This window comes from Heterodontus francisci, chromosome 33 (genome assembly GCF_036365525.1).
Source record: "Heterodontus francisci isolate sHetFra1 chromosome 33, sHetFra1.hap1, whole genome shotgun sequence".
NCBI lineage: Eukaryota > Metazoa > Chordata > Chondrichthyes > Heterodontiformes > Heterodontidae > Heterodontus > Heterodontus francisci.
This window is the reverse complement of record NC_090403.1, coordinates 14,522,019-14,541,545: the sequence shown is the minus strand read 5'-3', so window position 1 is coordinate 14,541,545 and position 19,527 is coordinate 14,522,019. Positions and strand designations below refer to the sequence as shown.

The 19,527-nt window shown below is 48.7% G+C and overlaps 1 protein-coding gene across 3 annotated transcripts in view; it reads left to right on the top strand.

The window, feature by feature from the left end:
- LOC137348027 (1-phosphatidylinositol 4,5-bisphosphate phosphodiesterase delta-3-like) overlaps window positions 1-19,527 on the top strand; it is a 313,571-nt gene that overhangs the window by 194,808 nt on the left and 99,236 nt on the right. Inside the window, exons 8-10 of one of the 3 annotated variants that reach the window (XM_068013110.1) lie at window positions 1,454-1,606; window positions 8,975-9,073; window positions 10,603-10,638. In XM_068013110.1, coding sequence (XP_067869211.1) covers window positions 1,454-1,606; window positions 8,975-9,073; window positions 10,603-10,638 — 288 coding nt within the window. Of the gene's footprint in view, window positions 1-1,453; window positions 1,607-8,974; window positions 9,101-10,602; window positions 10,639-19,527 lie in introns of all 3 variants that reach the window. The other 2 variants (XM_068013109.1, XM_068013111.1) reach the window with 2 other exon arrangements.

The following is a 19,527-nucleotide window of genomic DNA, read 5'->3' as shown; positions in this document are numbered from 1 at the left end:
CACGCAGATAGTCCTGTGTTGTAGCTTCACCATGTTGACACCTCATTTTGAGGTATGCCTGGTGCTGCTTCTGTCATGCCCTCCTGCACTCTTCATTGAACCAGGGTTGGTCTCCTGGCTTGATGGTAATGATAGAGTGGGGGATATGCCAGGCCATGAGGTTACAGATTGGGGGTGAGTACAATTCTGCTGCTGCTGATGGCCCACAGCGCCTCATGGATGCCCAGTTTTACATTGCTACATCTGTTTGAAATCTATCCCATTTAGCACGGTGGTAGAGCCACACAACACAATGGAGGGTATCCTCAATGTGAAGGCGGGACTTCGTCTCCACAAGGACTGTGCGGTGGTCACTCCTACCAATACTGTCATGGACAGGTGCATCTGCGGCAGGCAGATTGGTGAGGACGAGGTCAAGTATGTTTTCCCCTCTTGTTGGTTCTCTCACTGCGTGCCGCAGACCCAGTCTAGCAGACATGTCCTTTATGACTCAGCCAGCTTAGTCGGTAGTGGTGCTACCGAGCCACTCTTGGTGATGGACATTGAAGTCCCCCACCCAGAGTACATTCTCTGCCCTTGATACCCTCAGTGCTTCCTCCAAATGCTGTTCAACATGGAGGAGTACTGACTCATCAACTGAGGGAGGGCGGTAGGTGGTAATCAGCAGGAGGTTTCCTTGTCCATGTTTGATCTGATGCCATGAGACTTCATGGGGTCCAGAGTCGATGTTGAGGACTCCCAGGGCAACTCCCTCCCTACTGTATACCGCTGTGCCACCACCTCTGGTGGGTCTGTCCTGCCGGTGGGACAGGACATACCCAGGGATGGTGATGGCAGTGTCTGGGACATTGTCTGTCAGGTATGATTCCGTGAGTATGACTATGTCAGGCTGTTGCTTGACTAGTCTGTGGTTCAGCTTTCCAAACTTTGGCACAAACCCCCAGATGTTAGTAAGAAGGATTTTGCAGGGTCGACAGGGCTGGGTTTGCCATTGTCTTTTCCGGTGCCTAGTTCGACGCCGGGTGGTCCAACCAGTTTCATTCCTTTTTATTGACTTCGTAGCGATTAGATACAACTGAGTGGCTTGCTAGGCCATTTCAGAGGGCATGTCAGAGTTAACCACATTGCTGTGGGTCTGGAGTCACATGCAGGCCAGACCAGGTAAGGACAGCAGATTTTCTTCCCTAAAGGACATTAGTGAACCATAATTGAACTATCCAATAATAAGTATTAAGCAAAGGTCGTACAGCAAAGTGACAATATAGTGCTAATAATTTCTAATTATCACGTAATTTGAATTAGCAACTTTGAATTCAGCCATGTACTGTCTTAGACTGTCATTGCAGCTCGTATGTATGTCCTGCTAAAATTATTTGTTTAACAAAATCTTGCAGTTTGCTGGGATTGCCTACATTTGGTTGATGTCAAGAATCCTCTTGAATTCTCTTCCCAGGTTTCTCCGTATCCCGTTATTCTGTCCCTGGAGAATCACTGTGGTGTCGAGCAGCAGACAGTCATGGCCCGGCATTTAAAGGAAATCCTCGGCGACATTCTGGTAACTGCAATGATCGACGGCAAAGTCCCAAAGGAGCTTCCCTCACCCGAGGTAACTGTGTGGTCGGAGACTGTTGTATCTCTCTGTGTAATGACTATGGAAAGATTTTTCTCATCTCGATACTGACCTAATCATAAACACAATGGAAATCCATCCCATCGGACTCATGATTATAAAGGAGAGCAAATTCTCGCTCCAGTCGCAACTGGTTCCATCAGAGAGTCACAGTCTGGATAAATTCTGTTGAGTGGGCAGATGGGGTAAGGCTGACACTGCAGCTCTAGATAGTATCTCAGGCCACCTGGGAATTACCTGGTATGTGGAGGACAGATTTATCATTCAAGGAGAGGAACTCATTCAGCCAGGTGGATCCTGTGCCCCACCTGAAGAGGAGAATGACAGAAAGCTGGCTGAGAATGATGCAGACAAACAGACAGACTGAGGTGTCAAGGAGTGAGTGACAGGACTTTATCATTTAAACCAGGCATGGAGTCTCTCCATGAGGGATTGTTGGTCCCCGCTGCGGGGCACTGGTCCCACACCAACCTGAGGGCTGGGGACCCTTCTGCCTTCATCACCATACTAGCCCCTAATACCAACATTTAGATGTCCCATCTGTGCAAGAAAAAAATCCTCAAACAGTCCAAAGAAAAGGTTTAGTTTTTTAGTTTAGAGATACAGCACTGAAACAGGCCCTTCGGCCCACCGAGTCTGTGCCGACCATCAACCACCCGTTTACACTAATCCTACATTCCTATCACATCCCCACCTATCCCTATATATTTCCCTACCATCTACCTATACTAGGGGCAATTTCTAATGGCCAATTTACCTATCAACCTGCAAGTCTTTGGCATGTGGGAGGAAACCGGAGCACCCGGAGGAAACCCACGCAGACACAGGGAGAACTTGCAAACTCCACACAGGCAGTACCCGGAATTGAACCCGGGTCGCTGGAGCTGTGAGGCTGCGGTGCTAACGGCATGCAGTTTATTTTTATACTTGCAAGAACTTGCATTTATTTAGCGCCTTTCACAATCTCAGGACATCCCCAATCCTAAAACTACCGTGAGTGAAGTACTTTTGAAATGTAGTCACTGTTACACAAAGCAAGCTCTCACAAAGAACAATGTAATGATGTCCAGATAATCTGTTTTTCTTTAGTCATATTGGTCGAGGGATAATTATTGACCAGGACACTGGGCAGAACTCTGCTACTCTTTTTTGAATAGTCCCATGGGATATTTTACATCCACTTAAGAGTGCCTCAGTTTAATGTCTGTTCCAAAAGACAGCATCTCAGACAGTGTAACAGTCCTTCAGTACTGCACTGGAATGTCAGCCTGAATTCTATGCTCAACTCTCCGGAGTGGGATTTGAACCTACGACTCTCTGAGTGCTAACCACTGAGCCACAGCTGGTGCCAGAACAGGAAAGCACCAGCTATATTCGGATATCACCCCTTTGGGAGTAAGTTTAACTTTGGGCGGGGTATAAATTGGGCAATATTGGTTGGGCTGTCCATCACAATTGCACAACTGCACAATTTCCTTTCCGTTTGCTGGACTGGAAAATTGGGTGGTGTGTAGACTGGCTCGACCGATTAACATCAGTTGTTCACACCACCACCTAAATTCAATCGGACCCTCACTGAGTGATAAAGATTCTTGCCAACTCCCTTCTTATGAATTTGAGGCTTCAGATATTTGAATCATTCGGCACAATTTGTGTCAATTCTATTCATCAGTTCAAAAATTTCAAATCATCAGCAAGATTCAAACCTCAGTTTCTTAACCTTTCCTTGTAACTTAAATAAGAACAACTTACATTTATATCGCGCCTTTAATGTAGTAAAATCTTGCAAAGTGCTTTACAGGAGCATATTCAGACATCATTTGACATCAAACTACATAAGGAGATATTAGGACAGATGAATAAAGGTTTGGACAAACAGGTAAGTTTTAAGGAGCATCTTAAAGGAGGAAAGAGAGATAGAGAGACGGAGAGGTTTAAGGAGGAGATTCCGGAGCTTCGGGCTCAGGCGGCTGAATCCTGACACCTTGGGCAGAATTCTAACTGCCGGGGCGTGGGCGGGTGTAGGTTCGGGTGCAAGTGGGGCATTAATTCCCTGAAAAATCGTGAAATGCCGGCAGGTTGGAAACCTGACATGATCCCGCCCACTTCCGAGTTTAATCAGGGCACATTTGGAGGTGAGCGGAATCCCCATGGAACTGATTAAATAATCGATTGAGTCTTTAACCCTGAATTCTGGCTTTAACAGCCAGTATTAACAGTTTCCCGAGCTGTGTGGAACTCACCAGGGTCAACAAGGCAGGAACAGAACAGGGAGTCATTGTTGAATGAAAGTGACAAGCTGGAAAGCTGTCTAACAGTGAAATTGCATAGATGCTGGCCGACCTCTGAGAAAGCCATGTGCTCACAGCACTTGTTCTGAGAGTGTGCTTTCACTGCTTCACAGGCACGTCCCAACTTTTTGATTGTTATTTGACCTACCTTTGACGTTACACACAGTGGGGGGGATTTTATGTAGGCGACGGGGTCTTGGCCACTGGCTGAAGGCCCAGAGAGATCCCGCATTGCCTCCTGTGGGGAAGGCCCATCGCGTTACGTGCCAATTAGGCACTTCAGTGGACAGCGGTGGACCTTTCCCAGGATTACGGACCCTGGCAACGAAAGCCCCACCCACTGAGAAGCATCACAGCAGAGGTGATGGCTGCTGCCTGTAACGCAACCACTAAAAACCCAAGAGCGTTGAGGAACCGAGGCAACAGGTGAGTCATGGTGGGAGGGGTTTTGAGAGGGTGGGGGTCGGGGGGGAGGGAGTTGTAGGGGGAGTCAGCAGCAGGAGCAAGGGGCTCGCTCTCAGCAGCAAACAACCCCCCCTTTCCTGATGCTGGGTCCCTCGATAAGACACTAAGTGCCTTCGAACAAGGGCTCCCCCCAAGCCCTCCCCAGAACCAGTAGCAACCCAAACAGGTTTGCTTGGCGTGCTCCCTGCATGGTGACAGCCCCGCCCCCATGGGCCTAATACCAGCTGAGGCAGGACGAGGCCCTTAATTGTGCACTAATTTCCCACTTGGCGGCAGAGCGGGAAGGCTGTCCCCACCCACTCCATCCCACCTGATGAAATGCTCTCAACACCTCCAAACGCCGCCCCCCCCCCTCCCCCCCCCACCCACTGTTCTCATTTCCCAGCTGTCAGCCTTTACTGCAACACAGAAGCAGCTTATGCAGCTCTACCTTGGACCTCTGATGAGGAGAAACAGGAACAGCACCAGCAAAACCCCATCCTACTATCTGGTAGGACGAGGAAGTTGCTGATAGTGTGACCATGGAGCTCCTCCTTCCCACACTGCACTCCCCTTTCCTCACACCAATCTTCCCCTTCTGATTTCTTGCTTTCAGACATCCAGGAACTGCCACCTGCCCGGTCCCAGCAGGCCCAGGAGGAGGAGGGAGAGCAACAGCACAACACTGATGAAGAGGCCCCATCACTTGCTCTGAAACTTGCAGCCACCAGCTCAGACACTGGCACTGCACTTACCTTGGAGACTAGTTTAGAGTTGGGATCAGCCCCTGGTGAATCACCAGGCAGGGTGAAAGGATGGTTTGTTTGCCAGACCACCGAGGGTGAGGTGGCAAACAAGTTCTTATCAGATGAAGACTTTGAGAGGGTGGCATACAGGAGAGTGCTGATGGGCATGCATACCGAAATGCAGGCTGCGTTGCTGGCCTATCAGGCAGCCTCTTGCCACTATCAAGGAGCATGGAGGAGTCCAGCTCCAACTTGGCAGAGGACATGGCACGAAGCTTGCCCTCTCCTCAGCCCCTGCTCCATCTGTCTGTCATGCTACAGACCCAGAGGTACTGCCACTGCTGCCCCCATACTTGTTGCAGCCTTTGCCTGGGAGGATGTAGCAACACTCTCTGGCAAATGCAGGATTTCATCAGAATACCTGCAAAAACACTCCAGCATACCTTCAAACTCTTTGCAATAGGGAAGATTCCAAGTCAGGATGCCTGCCCCTTTAAATGACACTGCTTCCGGGCCCACATTGCTGCTTCACTCTTTTTTCAGGAGTGTGGACAACACATACGTTACAGTTAGCCAGGGCCTGTGTTGTCCAAATTTGAAATCTTGGCATCACATCAGTTGCTTGCGCTGTGTGACGTCAGGATTGCGCAAATGTAACATGTTTGGGCACATGCAGGGGATGCCGCTGCGTGCACCCACATCCGCGGAGAATGCCGCATGGGCCACACGGGGAAGCCAGGTTGAACTTCAGCACGGCGCATATGAATTTCACACCCAAACTGCTTCCAGTGGAAGGAGGGTCAGCAGAGGACACAGATTTAAGATAATTGGCAAAGAAAGGGAAAGGGTGGAGCGTGGGGAGGCTGTGGGGGAGATGAGGAGTATTTATTTTATGCAGTGAGTTGTTATGATCGGGAATGCACTGCCTGAATCAATAGTAAGTTTCAAAAGGGAATTGGATAAATACTTGCAAAGGAGAAACTTGCACAGATTTGGGGAAAGATTAGGATTAGGGGTGGCACTAATTGGATAACTCTTTCAATGAGCCAGCACAGGCACAATGGGCTGAATGGCCTCTTTCTGTGCTTCTATGAACCCATTATAATCCAGAAATCCCTGCCCTGGTTAACACCCTGTCAATAGCAGAGATATTGGAACTGACCCATGCTGGCCATGTCAATAAATTATTACCATGTCAGCAGACAGTCAGTGTGATTATACTATTGTTAAACTGTGAGCAGGGACTGTTGGATCACTTGGAGCCATAGGCTTGAGGGAACCGTGCTGGGCCTGCTGGGTCATTTTACAAAAATACTTCAGATTGCTGTCCATGCAGATTCCATTGCAGTGACTCAAATGTGGCTTTTAGTAAAAGTTGCAATCGGACTGAAATATTATACCCCTGCGATGTTTCCACCACTCCACCAAATTCATGACTATAACGTGACTAAGTTTCAGTTTACACACTTCTTGGCACTTTTAAATACAGTGGTGAAAGGAAATGAAGTATTCAACCAGTGACTCTTGGCCCAGACTTCTGTTAAAAGGGTTAAGTCAGTTCACACGCCCCTCTTGGCTCAGGAGGCTACATGTTCCTGTTGCTTGGACTGAACTGTGCACTGGTCTCTTTCAGAGCAGGAATGGGACGGTCGTTGTGGTCAGTGCACTGGTCTTGGAGAGGAGAAAGTAGGTCAGCATTCCTGCTCCTTGTTGGGATACAGTTGCACAGTTGCTGTCCTGCCAGATCACTAACACCAAGCCCATGGCCCACTCTTAATGTGAGACCTGAGACAGTCAGGCCCTGAGATGCTTGGGGCTGGAAATGGGTTAAAGGTTTGTCTGACTGACAGTCAAATCATCCAATCAAGTAACAAAGAGTCTGCTCACTTTCCAATTGGCTTGGGAAGGCAAGGACGGATGTGTTCGGGTGACCAATGGCTGGAGTGTGGTGGTGGGACATTTGGAGGGGGGAGGTCATGTGATCACCTGGAATATGTCTAATCAAGGTTAGCAACCCCACGTTGGGGCCGGGAGATGCCGCACAGGCTGAACCACCTTATCAATGGACCACTTTAGGAGGCATTTTCAGGGACTGTTCCTGGGTTAACTGGATAATTCTGATCATAGGTTCCATTCTGGACCTGAACCTGCTGAGAATACATACAGGTTCCATTCTGGGCCTTAAGAAGGTCTCAACAATGTAGAAAAGAAAGTTAGTTGTTCGGAAAGCTAACTCCTTTTTCCTCCCTAAGAGATGTAGAAAAATTGCAGTCTTATTTTCCTTTGACCCTGTCAAAGTGACATGGTGACAGGGTTTAAGCATGGAAGGTTGGCAGGGTGACTCGGTATCATGGTGGCAGTGTCAGGGTGCCAGCTCACCAGGGCTGGTTCCTCTGCTTCACCTCCACAGGCACAAGGCACCAACCACAAGTGTTTAAGTAACATCACTGTCGCATCACAGGACCTTGCTGCAATCATTGAAAGGGACACATAAACCTAGAGAAAAAAAATGGCCACAGTTTTTATAGGCTGCATGCGGTCAAGACAGACGCCTACAAAGGGAAGGGATGAAGCCTATGCAAAACCCTCTCCCTGCATCAGGAGACTTTGGAGCTATTATTTCCACTAGGTCAGGCCTACCCCCATCTTTCACCAGGTTGTCTTGGGAGTAGAGGTTGGGGTTTGGCGGGGGTGGGGGGGGGGGGTGGGGTGAGATTGGGTGTTCAGCCAGTGCAGACGTGAGGAAACTCCCTCAGGAACATGCGGTGAGGTTAGTAGTGCTCCTCACATGGACTGGAGAAGGACAATTGACATTGGGGATGGAGGCTTTGCTGTACCAATGTTCTTCTGTTTCTGCTGCTATCCCATCCCATGTGAAGCTGAATTCCGGAGGAGAAGCTAAAACCAAGTGTCATCCAGCTATGTAGACACGAGGGACAAGCAATAGAAAAAGCACTAATCTATTTAATTATAGGAACCAAGTCATATAATGGTGGGACCCAAGCTATTCAACCATGAGGGCTAGTTACGCAATGAGGATCGAGCTGTTTCATCATGGGGGCCAAGTTATTTAATCGAGAGGAGAGTGGGTATGTAAATGTAAAAGTTCCTATGGCACTAGTTTGAAGAAGAGCAGGGGAGTTCTTCCTGGTGCTCTGGCCAAGGTTTATCCCTCAACTAACATCACTAAAACTGGTTATCTGGTCCTTATCTGATTGCTGTTTGTGGGATCCTGCTGTGCACAAATTGGCTGCTGTGTTTTCTAAATTTCAACAGTGACTACACTTCAAAAGTACTTCATTGGTTGTAAAGCATTTCGGACATTCTGAGGTTGTCATAGAGTGATACAGCATGGCAACAGGCCCTTCGGCCCACCGAGTCTGTGCTTACCAACAACCACCTATTTATACTAATCCTACATTAATCCCATATTCCCTACCACATCCCCACCATTCTCCTACCACCTACCTACACTAGGGACAATTTACAATGGCCAATTTACCTATCAACCTGCAAGTCTTTGGCTGTGGGAGGAAACCGGAGCACCCGGCGGAACGCCGAGCATAGGGAGAACTTGCAAACTCCGCACAGGCAGTACCCAGAACCAAACGCGGGTCACTGGAGCTGTGAGGCTGCAGTGCTAACCACTGCGCCACTGTACCGCCCCTTGTGAAAGGTGCTATAGAAATACAAATCTTTTCTTTTTCATTATTTAATCAATTCGGCCAAATTATTTCATCGTGGGCGCCTAACTAATTAGGAATAGGGTCCAATCCAGGGTAGCATTTCCAGTTAGCTCACTAGACTGTTGTGAAATTTCCATCCCAAGGGTCTGTATAATCCTCTGACCACTTCTTTTGCAGGAACTCAAAGGCAAGATTCTGATCAAAGGGAAGAAGTTTGATGGCTCCGGGCCTTTGACGGATCAGGAGGAAGCGACAGAGGACTATGAAGATGAGAATGTGAGCAATGGAGAGAAAAACAGAAAGGTAACCAGATGTTTGGGGGAGAGCCACAGCTGTACAGGCTGTGGATAATGGTTCTCCTCCAATCCTGCTGATTCACAGCTTGCTGTTTTCCAGCTCCAGCCAAGGTGAATTTCACCTCCACTCATTCTCTCATCCCTTTCTATCTGAATTTTCTGTAGCATTTGGGAATTCTGATGGACATTCCAGGACTGTGTCGTGTGTTACAAGATCCTGATGAGGCATGGCCCAGATTATGAAAAGCTAATTATTGTCTCTGCCAAATCTGAATTTGGTTTGAATAGATTATCATACATAGTGTGTCCTTACTCTTTCTGTATCTATTCCACTGGCTGGAGGAACTTGGATACAGAAAATAACTGACTGAAGCAGGAAGAGGTATAAGCCATAATCCCACAGCTACTGGTTTACCTATGTGGGACTGTCCTCCCATCACTAATAAATTGCTAATCATATTGACAGCACATGTGTGTGTTTCTGTGAATGTGTGTGTGAGGAGTTCACATGTGTTGTATGTGCATGTGTCTGTGTACATGCGTATATGGGTTTTGTGTGCGTACATGTGATGTGTGTACATGTGTTGTGTGGATGTGCACTGTGTACATGTGTGTACATGTATTGTGTGGGTGTGTGCTTGTGTATATGTGTGTGCATGTGTGCTGTGTGCATGTGTGTACATATGTTGTGTTGTGTGGGTGTGTGTTTGTGTGTGCTTGTGTATATATGTGTAGTGTGTGTATATGTGTTGTGTGGATGTGCATGCTTGTGAGCAGGAGCATACCAAAGTATGGTAGAAAGAAAGAACTTGCATTTATATAGCAATTTCACAATCTCAGGAAGGACCGATCACCAATGAAATAGTAGTCATGATTGGTAAAGTAGAAATCACAGTTGCTGAGATCCCACAGACAGCAATGAGATGAAGGACCAGGTAATCTGTCTTTAGTGATTTTGATTGTGGGATAATTATTAGCCAGGACACTGGGGAAAACTCCCCTATTCTTCTTCTAAATAGCTGACATGGGATATTTTATATCCACCTGAAAAGTCTCATCTGTGTGGAACTTGGAGCCCACCACCTTTTGCCTCAGAGTTGAAAGACTGAGCTATGTCCAACACTGGAAGGGGGAGGGGGTGGCAGTGATGATGGTGGGAAAAACAATCCAGTAATCGATTGCTGGGGATTGTGTTCAATTCCTGCATCTTTATAGGTCTTTCTGTTATTTGTGAGGGATGCAGACCAAGCCCCCACTTTTGTTTGCCTCTGACTGGTTGAAATGTACAAGCCTCTGCTGTTCTGGATCTGAGATGGTGCAATGACGCTGCCCTTTAAATAGTTCTAGTCTCTAGCTGTGCTATAAATAATATGCTCCGTCAGTGACTGGGAATGGTGTTTTTAGTGCGAAGGTTGATATTAAATGGGATGTTGGTCTTTCACATGCTGTTCTCTTCTGTTTGTAGTTCCAACAGCATTCATTATTTTCCTGCTTTGATTCCCTTTGCAGAGTCCGGCTTCCCCAGGACCAGCAGACAACAAACAGGTTTGTCTTTTCCTGCATTCCTGCTAGATCCCAGTTCCACCTGTCCACCACACTGAAGCAAACAATTCTGACATTTGCATCAGTGTCAGTCTGGAAAACATGGCTGTCACTGCATAGTGACCCAGAGCAGACAGCAGACATCACACTGAGGGAGCATTACTGTAAACCATTGCCACCTGGCCAATAACATTGCTATTGCCAATCCCAGCCCCAGAACACTGGCAGTGCCCTGCTATTGCCAATCCCAGCCCCAGAACACTGGCACTGCCCTGCTATTGCCAATCCCAGCCCCAGAGCACTGCCCTGCTGTTGCCAATCCCAGCCCCAGAGCACTCGCACTGCCCTGCTATTGCCAATCCCAGCCCCAGAGCACTCGCACTGCCCTGCTATTGCCAATCCCAGCCCCAGAGCACTGCCCTGCTGTTGCCAATCCCAGCCCCAGAGCACTCGCACTGCCCTGCTATTGCCAATCCCAGCCCCAGAGCACTCGCACTGCCCTGCTATTGCCAATCCCAGCCCCAGAGCACTGCCCTGCTGTTGCCAATCCCAGCCCCAGAGCACTCGCACTGCCCTGCTATTGCCAATCCCAGCCCCAGAGCACTGCCCTGCTGTTGCCAATCCCAGCCCCAGAGCACTCGCACTGCCCTGCTATTGCCAATCCCAGCCCCAGAGCACTGCCCTGCTGTTGCCAATCCCAGCACCAGAGCACTCGCACTGCCCTGCTATTGCCAATCCCAGCCCCAGAGCACTGCCCTGCTATTGCCAATCCCAGCCCCAGAGCACTGCCCTGCTGTTGCCAATCCCAGCCCCAGAGCACTCGCACTGCCCTGCTATTGCCAATCCCAGCCCCAGAGCACTCGCACTGCCCTGCTATTGCCAATCCCAGCCCCAGAGCACTGCCCTGCTGTTGCCAATCCCAGCCCCAGAGCACTCGCACTGCCCTGCTATTGCCAATCCCAGCCCCAGAGCACTGCCCTGCTGTTGCCAATCCCAGCCCCAGAGCACTCGCACTGCCCTGCTATTGCCAATCCCAGCCCCAGAGCACTGCCCTGCTATTGCCAATCCCAGCCCCAGAGCACTGCCCTGCTGTTGCCAATCCCAGCCCCAGAGCACTCGCACTGCCCTGCTATTGCCAATCCCAGCCCCAGAGCACTGCCCTGCTGTTGCCAATCCCAGCACCAGAGCACTCGCACTGCCCTGCTATTGCCAATCCCAGCCCCAGAGCACTGCCCTGCTGTTGCCAATCCCAGCACCAGAGCACTCGCACTGCCCTGCTATTGCCAATCCCAGCCCCAGAGCACTGCCCTGCTATTGCCAATCCCAGCTCTCACACACATGGAGCTAATGGACACACACAGAGCTAATGGACACACACAGAGCTAATGGACACTCAAACGGAGCGAATGGACACACACACACACAGAGCTAATGGATATTCACATGGAGCTAATGGACACACACGGAGCTAATGGACATTGACACGGAGCTAATGGACATTGACACGGAGCGAATGGACACTCACACGGAGCTAATGGACACACACACGGAGCAAATGGACATTCACACACGGAGCAAATGGACATTCACACACGGAGCTAATGGACAAACACACGGAGCAAATGGACATTCACACATGGAGCTAATGGACACCAACGGAGCTAATGGACACACACGGAGCTAATGGACACTCACGCAGAGATAATGGACACACACACACACAGAGCTAATGAATATTCACATGGAGCTAATGGACATTGACATGGAGCGAATGGACACTCACACGGAGCTAATGGACACTCACACGGAGCTAATGGACACACACACGGAGCAAATGGACATTCACACACGGAGCAAATGGACATTCACACGGAGCTAATGGACATTCACACACGGAGCTAATGGACATTCACACACAGCGAATGGACACTCACATGGAGCTAATGGACACACACACACACACAGAGCTAATGGATATTCACATGGAGCTAATGGACACACATGGAGCTAATGGACACACACGGAGCTAATGGACACACACGGAGCTAATGGACACACACGGAGCTAATGAACATTGACACGGAGCTAATGGACATTGACACGGAGCGAATGGACACTCACACAGAGCTAATGGACATTCACACACGGAGCTAATGGACACACATACAGCGAATGGACACTCACACGGAGCTAATGGACACTCACACGGAGCTAATGGACATTGACACGGAGCTAATGGACACTCACACGGAGCTAATGGACATTGACATGGAGCAAATGGACATTCACGCGGAACTAATGGACACACACACGGAGCTAATGGACATTCACACGGAGCTAATGGACATTCACACGGAGCAAATGGACATTCACACGGAGCTAATGGACATTCACACGGAGCTAATGGACATTGACATGGAGCAAATGGACATTCACACGGAACTAATGGACATTCACACGGAGCAAATGGACATTCACACATGGAGCTAATGGACATTCACACACGGAGCTAATGGACATTCACACGGAGCAAATGGACATTCACACATGGAGCTAATGGACATTCACACGGAGCAAATGGACATTCACACGGAGCTAATGGACATTCACACGGAGCAAATGGACACACACATGGAGCTAATGGACATTCACACACAGCGAATGGACACTCACACGGAGCAAATGGACATTCACACGGAGCTAATGGACATTCACACGGAGCTAATGGACATTCACACGGAGCTAATGGACATTCACACGGAGCAAATGGACATTCACACGGAGCTAATGGACATTCACACGGAACTAATGGACATTCACACGGAGCTAATGGACATTGACACGGAGCAAATGGACATTCACACGGAGCTAATGGACATTCACATGGAGCAAATGGACATTCACATGGAGCAAATGGACATTCGCACGGAGCAAATGGACATTCACACGGAGCTAATGGACATTCACACGGAGCTAATGGACATTCACATGGAGCAAATGGACATTCACATGGAGCAAATGGACACTCACACGGAGCAAATGGACATTCACACGGAGCTAATGGACATTCACACGGAGCTAATGGACATTCACATGGAGCAAATGGACATTCACATGGAGCAAATGGACATTCGCACGGAGCAAATGGACATTCACACGGAGCTAATGGACATTGACATGGAGCAAATGGACATTCACACGGAGCTAATGGACATTCACACGGAGCAAATGGACATTCACATGGAGCAAATGGACATTCACACGGAGCAAATGGACATTCACATGGAGCAAATGGACATTCACATGGAGCAAATGGACATTCAGACGGAGCAAATGGACATTCACACGGAGCAAATGGACATTCACACGGAGCAAATGGACATTCACATGGAGCAAATGGACATTCACATGGAGCAAATGGACATTCACACGGAGCAAATGGACATTCACATGGAGCAAATGGACATTCGCACGGAGCAAATGGACATTCACACGGAGCTAATGGACATTGACACGGAGCTAATGGACATTCACACGGAGCTAATGGACATTCACACGGAGCAAATGGACATTCACACGGAGCAAATGGACATTCACACGGAGCAAATGGACATTCACATGGAGCAAATGGACATTCACATGGAGCAAATGGACATTCAGACGGAGCAAATGGACATTCACATGGAGCAAATGGACATTCAGACGGAGCAAATGGACATTCACATGGAGCAAATGGACATTCACACGGAGCAAATGGACATTCACACGGAGCAAATGGACATTCACATGGAGCAAATGGACATTCACATGGAGCAAATGGACATTCACACGGAGCAAATGGACATTCACACGGAGCAAATGGACATTCACATGGAGCAAATGGACATTCACACGGAGCAAATGGACATTCACACGGAGCAAATGGACATTCACATGGAGCAAATGGACATTCACACGGAGCAAATGGACATTCACATGGAGCTAATGGACATTCACACGGAGCAAATGGACATTCACAAGGAGCTAATGGACACACACACGGAGCTAATGGACATTCACACGGAGCTAATGGACATTCACATGGAGCAAATGGACATTCACATGGAGCAAATGGACATTCACACGGAGCAAATGGACATTCACATGGAGCAAATGGACATTCGCACGGAGCAAATGGACATTCACACGGAGCTAATGGACATTGACACGGAGCAAATGGACATTCACACGGAGCTAATGGACATTCACACGGAGCAAATGGACATTCACATGGAGCAAATGGACATTCACACGGAGCAAATGGACATTCACATGGAGCAAATGGACATTCACATGGAGCAAATGGACATTCAGACGGAGCAAATGGACATTCACATGGAGCAAATGGACATTCACACGGAGCAAATGGACATTCACATGGAGCAAATGGACATTCACATGGAGCAAATGGACATTCACACGGAGCAAATGGACATTCACACGGAGCAAATGGACATTCACATGGAGCAAATGGACATTCACACGGAGCAAATGGACATTCACATGGAGCAAATGGACATTCACACGGAGCAAATGGACATTCACATGGAGCTAATGGACATTCACACGGAGCAAATGGACATTCACAAGGAGCTAATGGACATTCACACGGAGCTAATGGACATTCACAAGGAGCTAATGGACATTCACACGGAGCTATTGGACATTGACACGGGGCAAATGGACACACACACGGAGCAAATGGACATTCACACGGAGCAAATGGACATTCACACGGAGCTAATGGACATTGACATGGAGCTAATGGACATTGACACGGGGCAAATGGACACACACACGGAGCAAATGGACATTCACACGGACCTAATGGACACTCACACGGAGCTAATGGACATTGACATGGAGCTAATGGACATTGACACGGGGCAAATGGACACACACACGGAGCAAATGGACATTCACACGGAGCTAATGGACATTCACACGGAGCTAATGGACATTGACACGGGGCAAATGGACACACACGGGGCAAATGGACACACACGGAGCAAATGGACACACACACGGAGCAAATGGACACTCACACGGAGCAAATGGACACTCACACAGAGGAAATGGACACTCACACGGAGCAAATGGACACACACACGGAGCAAATGGACATTCACACGGAGCAAATGGACATTCACACGGAGCTAATGGACATTGACACTGGGCAAATGGACATTCACATGGAGCTAAAGGACATTGACACGGGGCAAATGGACACACACGGAGCAAATGGACACACACACGGAGCAAATGGACACACACACGGAGCAAATGGACACTCACACGGAGCAAATGGACACACACACGGAGCAAATGGACACACACACGGAGCTAATGGACATTCACACGGAGCTAATGGACATTCACATGGAGCTAATGGACATTGACACGGGGCAAATGGACACACACACGGAGCAAATGGACACACACACGGAGCTAATGGACATTCACACGGAGCAAATGGACATTCACATGGAGCTAATGCACATTGACACGGAGCTAATGGACATTGACACGGGGCAAATGGACACACACACGGAGCAAATGGACATTCACACGGACCTAATGGACAATCACACGGAGCTAATGGACATTCACAAGGAGCTAATGGACATTGAGACGGGGCAAATGGACACACACACGGAGCAAATGGACATTCACACGGAGCGAATGGACATTCACACGGAGCTAATGGACATTCACATGGAGCTAATGGACATTGACACGGGGCAAATGGACACACACACGGAGCAAATGGACATTCACACGGAGCAAATGGACATTCACACGGAGCAAATGGACACTCACACGGAGCAAATGGACACTCACACGGAGCAAATGGACATTCACACGGAGCAAATGGACATTCACACGGAGCTAATGGACATTGACACGGGGCAAATGGACACACACGGAGCAAATGGACACACACACGGAGCAAATGGACACACACACGGAGCAAATGGACACTCACACCGAGCAAATGGACACTCACACGGAGCAAATGGACACACACACGGAGCAAATGGACATTCACACGGAGCAAATGGACATTCACACGGAGCTAATGGACATTGACACGGGGCAAATGGACACACACACGGAGCTAATGGACATTCACATGGAGCTAATGGACATTCAGAAGGAGCTAATGGACATTCACACGGAGTTAATGGACATTCACACGGAGCTAATGGACATTGACACGGGGCAAATGGACACACACACGGAGCAAATGGACATTCACACGGACCTAATGGACAATCACACGGAGCTAATGGACATTCACAAGGAGCTAATGGACATTGACACGGGGCAAATGGACACACACACGGAGCTAATGGACATTGACACGGGGCAAATGGACACACACGGAGCAAATGGACACACACACGGAGCAAATGGACACTCACACGGAGCAAATGGACACACACACGGAGCAAATGGACACACACACGGAGCAAATGGACATTCACACGGAGCAAATGGACATTCACACGGAGCTAATGGACATTCACACGGAGCTAATGGACATTGACACTGGGCAAATGGACATTCACAGGGAGCTAATGGACATTCACACGGAGCTAATGGACAATCACACGGAGCTAATGGACACTCACACGGAGCTAATGGACATTCACACGGAGCTAATGGACATTCACACGGAGCAAATGGACATTCACACGGAGCAAATGGACATTCACACGGAGCTAATGGACACTCACACGGAGCTAATGGACACTCACACGGAGCTAATGGACATTCACATGGAGCAAATGGACATTGACACGGGGCAAATGGACACTCACACGGAGCAAATGGACATTCACACGGAGCTAATGGACACTCACACGGAGCTAATGGACACTCACACGGAGATAATGGACATTCACACGGACCTAATGGACAATCACACGGAGCTAATGGACATTCACAAGGAGCTAATGGACATTCACACGGAGCTAATGGACATTCACATGGAGCAAATGGACATTCACATGGAGCAAATGGACACTCACACGGAGCAAATGGACATTCACACGGAGCTAATGGACATTCACACGGAGCTAATGGACATTCACATGGAGCAAATGGACATTCACATGGAGCAAATGGACACACACATGGAGCTAATGGACATTCGCACGGAGCAAATGGACATTCATATGGAGCTAATGGACATTCAGAAGGAGCTAATGGACATTCACACGGAGCAAATGGACATTCACACGGAGCTAATGGACATTCAGAAGGAGCTAATGGACATTCAGAAGGAGCTAATGGACATTCACACGGAGCTAATGGACATTCACACGGAGCAAATGGACATTGACACGGGGCAAATGGACACACACACGGAGCAAATGGACATTCACTCGGAGCAAATGGACATTCACACGGAGCTAATGGACATTCACACAGAGCTAATGGACATTGACACGGGGCAAATGGACACACACACGGAGCAAATGGACATTCACACGGACCTAATGGACACTCACACGGAGCAAATGGACACTCACACGGAGCAAATGGACATTCACACGGAGCAAATGGACATTCACACGGAGCTAATGGACATTGACACTGGGCAAATGGACATTGACACGGGGCAAATGGACACACACGGAGCAAATGGACACACACACGGAGCTAATGGACATTGACACTGGGCAAATGGACATTCACACGGAGCTAATGGACATTCACACGGAGCAAATGGTCATTCACATGGAGCTAATGGACATTCACACGGACCTAATGGACAATCACACGGAGCTAATGGACATTCACAAGGAGCTAATGGACATTCACACGGACCTAATGGACAATCACACGGAGCTAATGGACATTCACACGGAGCTAATGGAAATTGACACAGGGCAAATGGACACACACGGAGCAAATGGACACACACACGGAGCAAATGGACACTCACACGGAGCAAATGGACACACACACGGAGCAAATGGACATTCACACGGAGCTAATGGAAATTGACACAGGGCAAATGGACACACACGGAGCAAATGGACACACACACGGAGCAAATGGACACTCACACGGAGCAAATGGACACACACACGGAGCAAATGGACATTCACACGGAGCAAATGGACATTCACACGGAGCTAATGGACATTGACACTGGGCAAATGGACATTCACACGGAGCTAATGGACATTCACACGGAGCAAATGGACATTCACACGGAGCTAATGGACACTCACACGGAGCTAATGGACATTCACATGGAGCAAATGGACATTCACACGGAGCTAATGGACATTGACACTGGGCAAATGGACATTCACATGGAGCTAATGGACATTCACACGGAGCAAATAGACATTCACACGGAGCTAATGGACATTGACTCGGGGCAAATGGACACTCACACGGAGCAAATGGACATTCACACGGAGCTAATGGACATTGACTCGGGGCAAATGGACACTCACACGGAGCAAATGGACATTCACATGGAGCAAATGGACATTCACACGGAGCAAATGGACATTCACACGGAGCTAATGGACATTGACACTGGGCAAATGGACACTCACACGGAGCAAATGGGCATTCACACGGAGCTAAAGGACATTGACACTGGGCAAATGGACATTCACACGGAGCTAATGGACATTCACACGGAGCAAATGGTCATTCACATGGAGCTAATGGACGTTGACACGGGGCAAATGGACACTCACACGGAGCTAATGGACATTCAGAAGGAGCTAATGGACATTCACACGGAGCTAATGGACATTCACACGGGGCAAATGGACACACACACGGAGCAAATGGACATTCACACGGACCTAATGGACATTC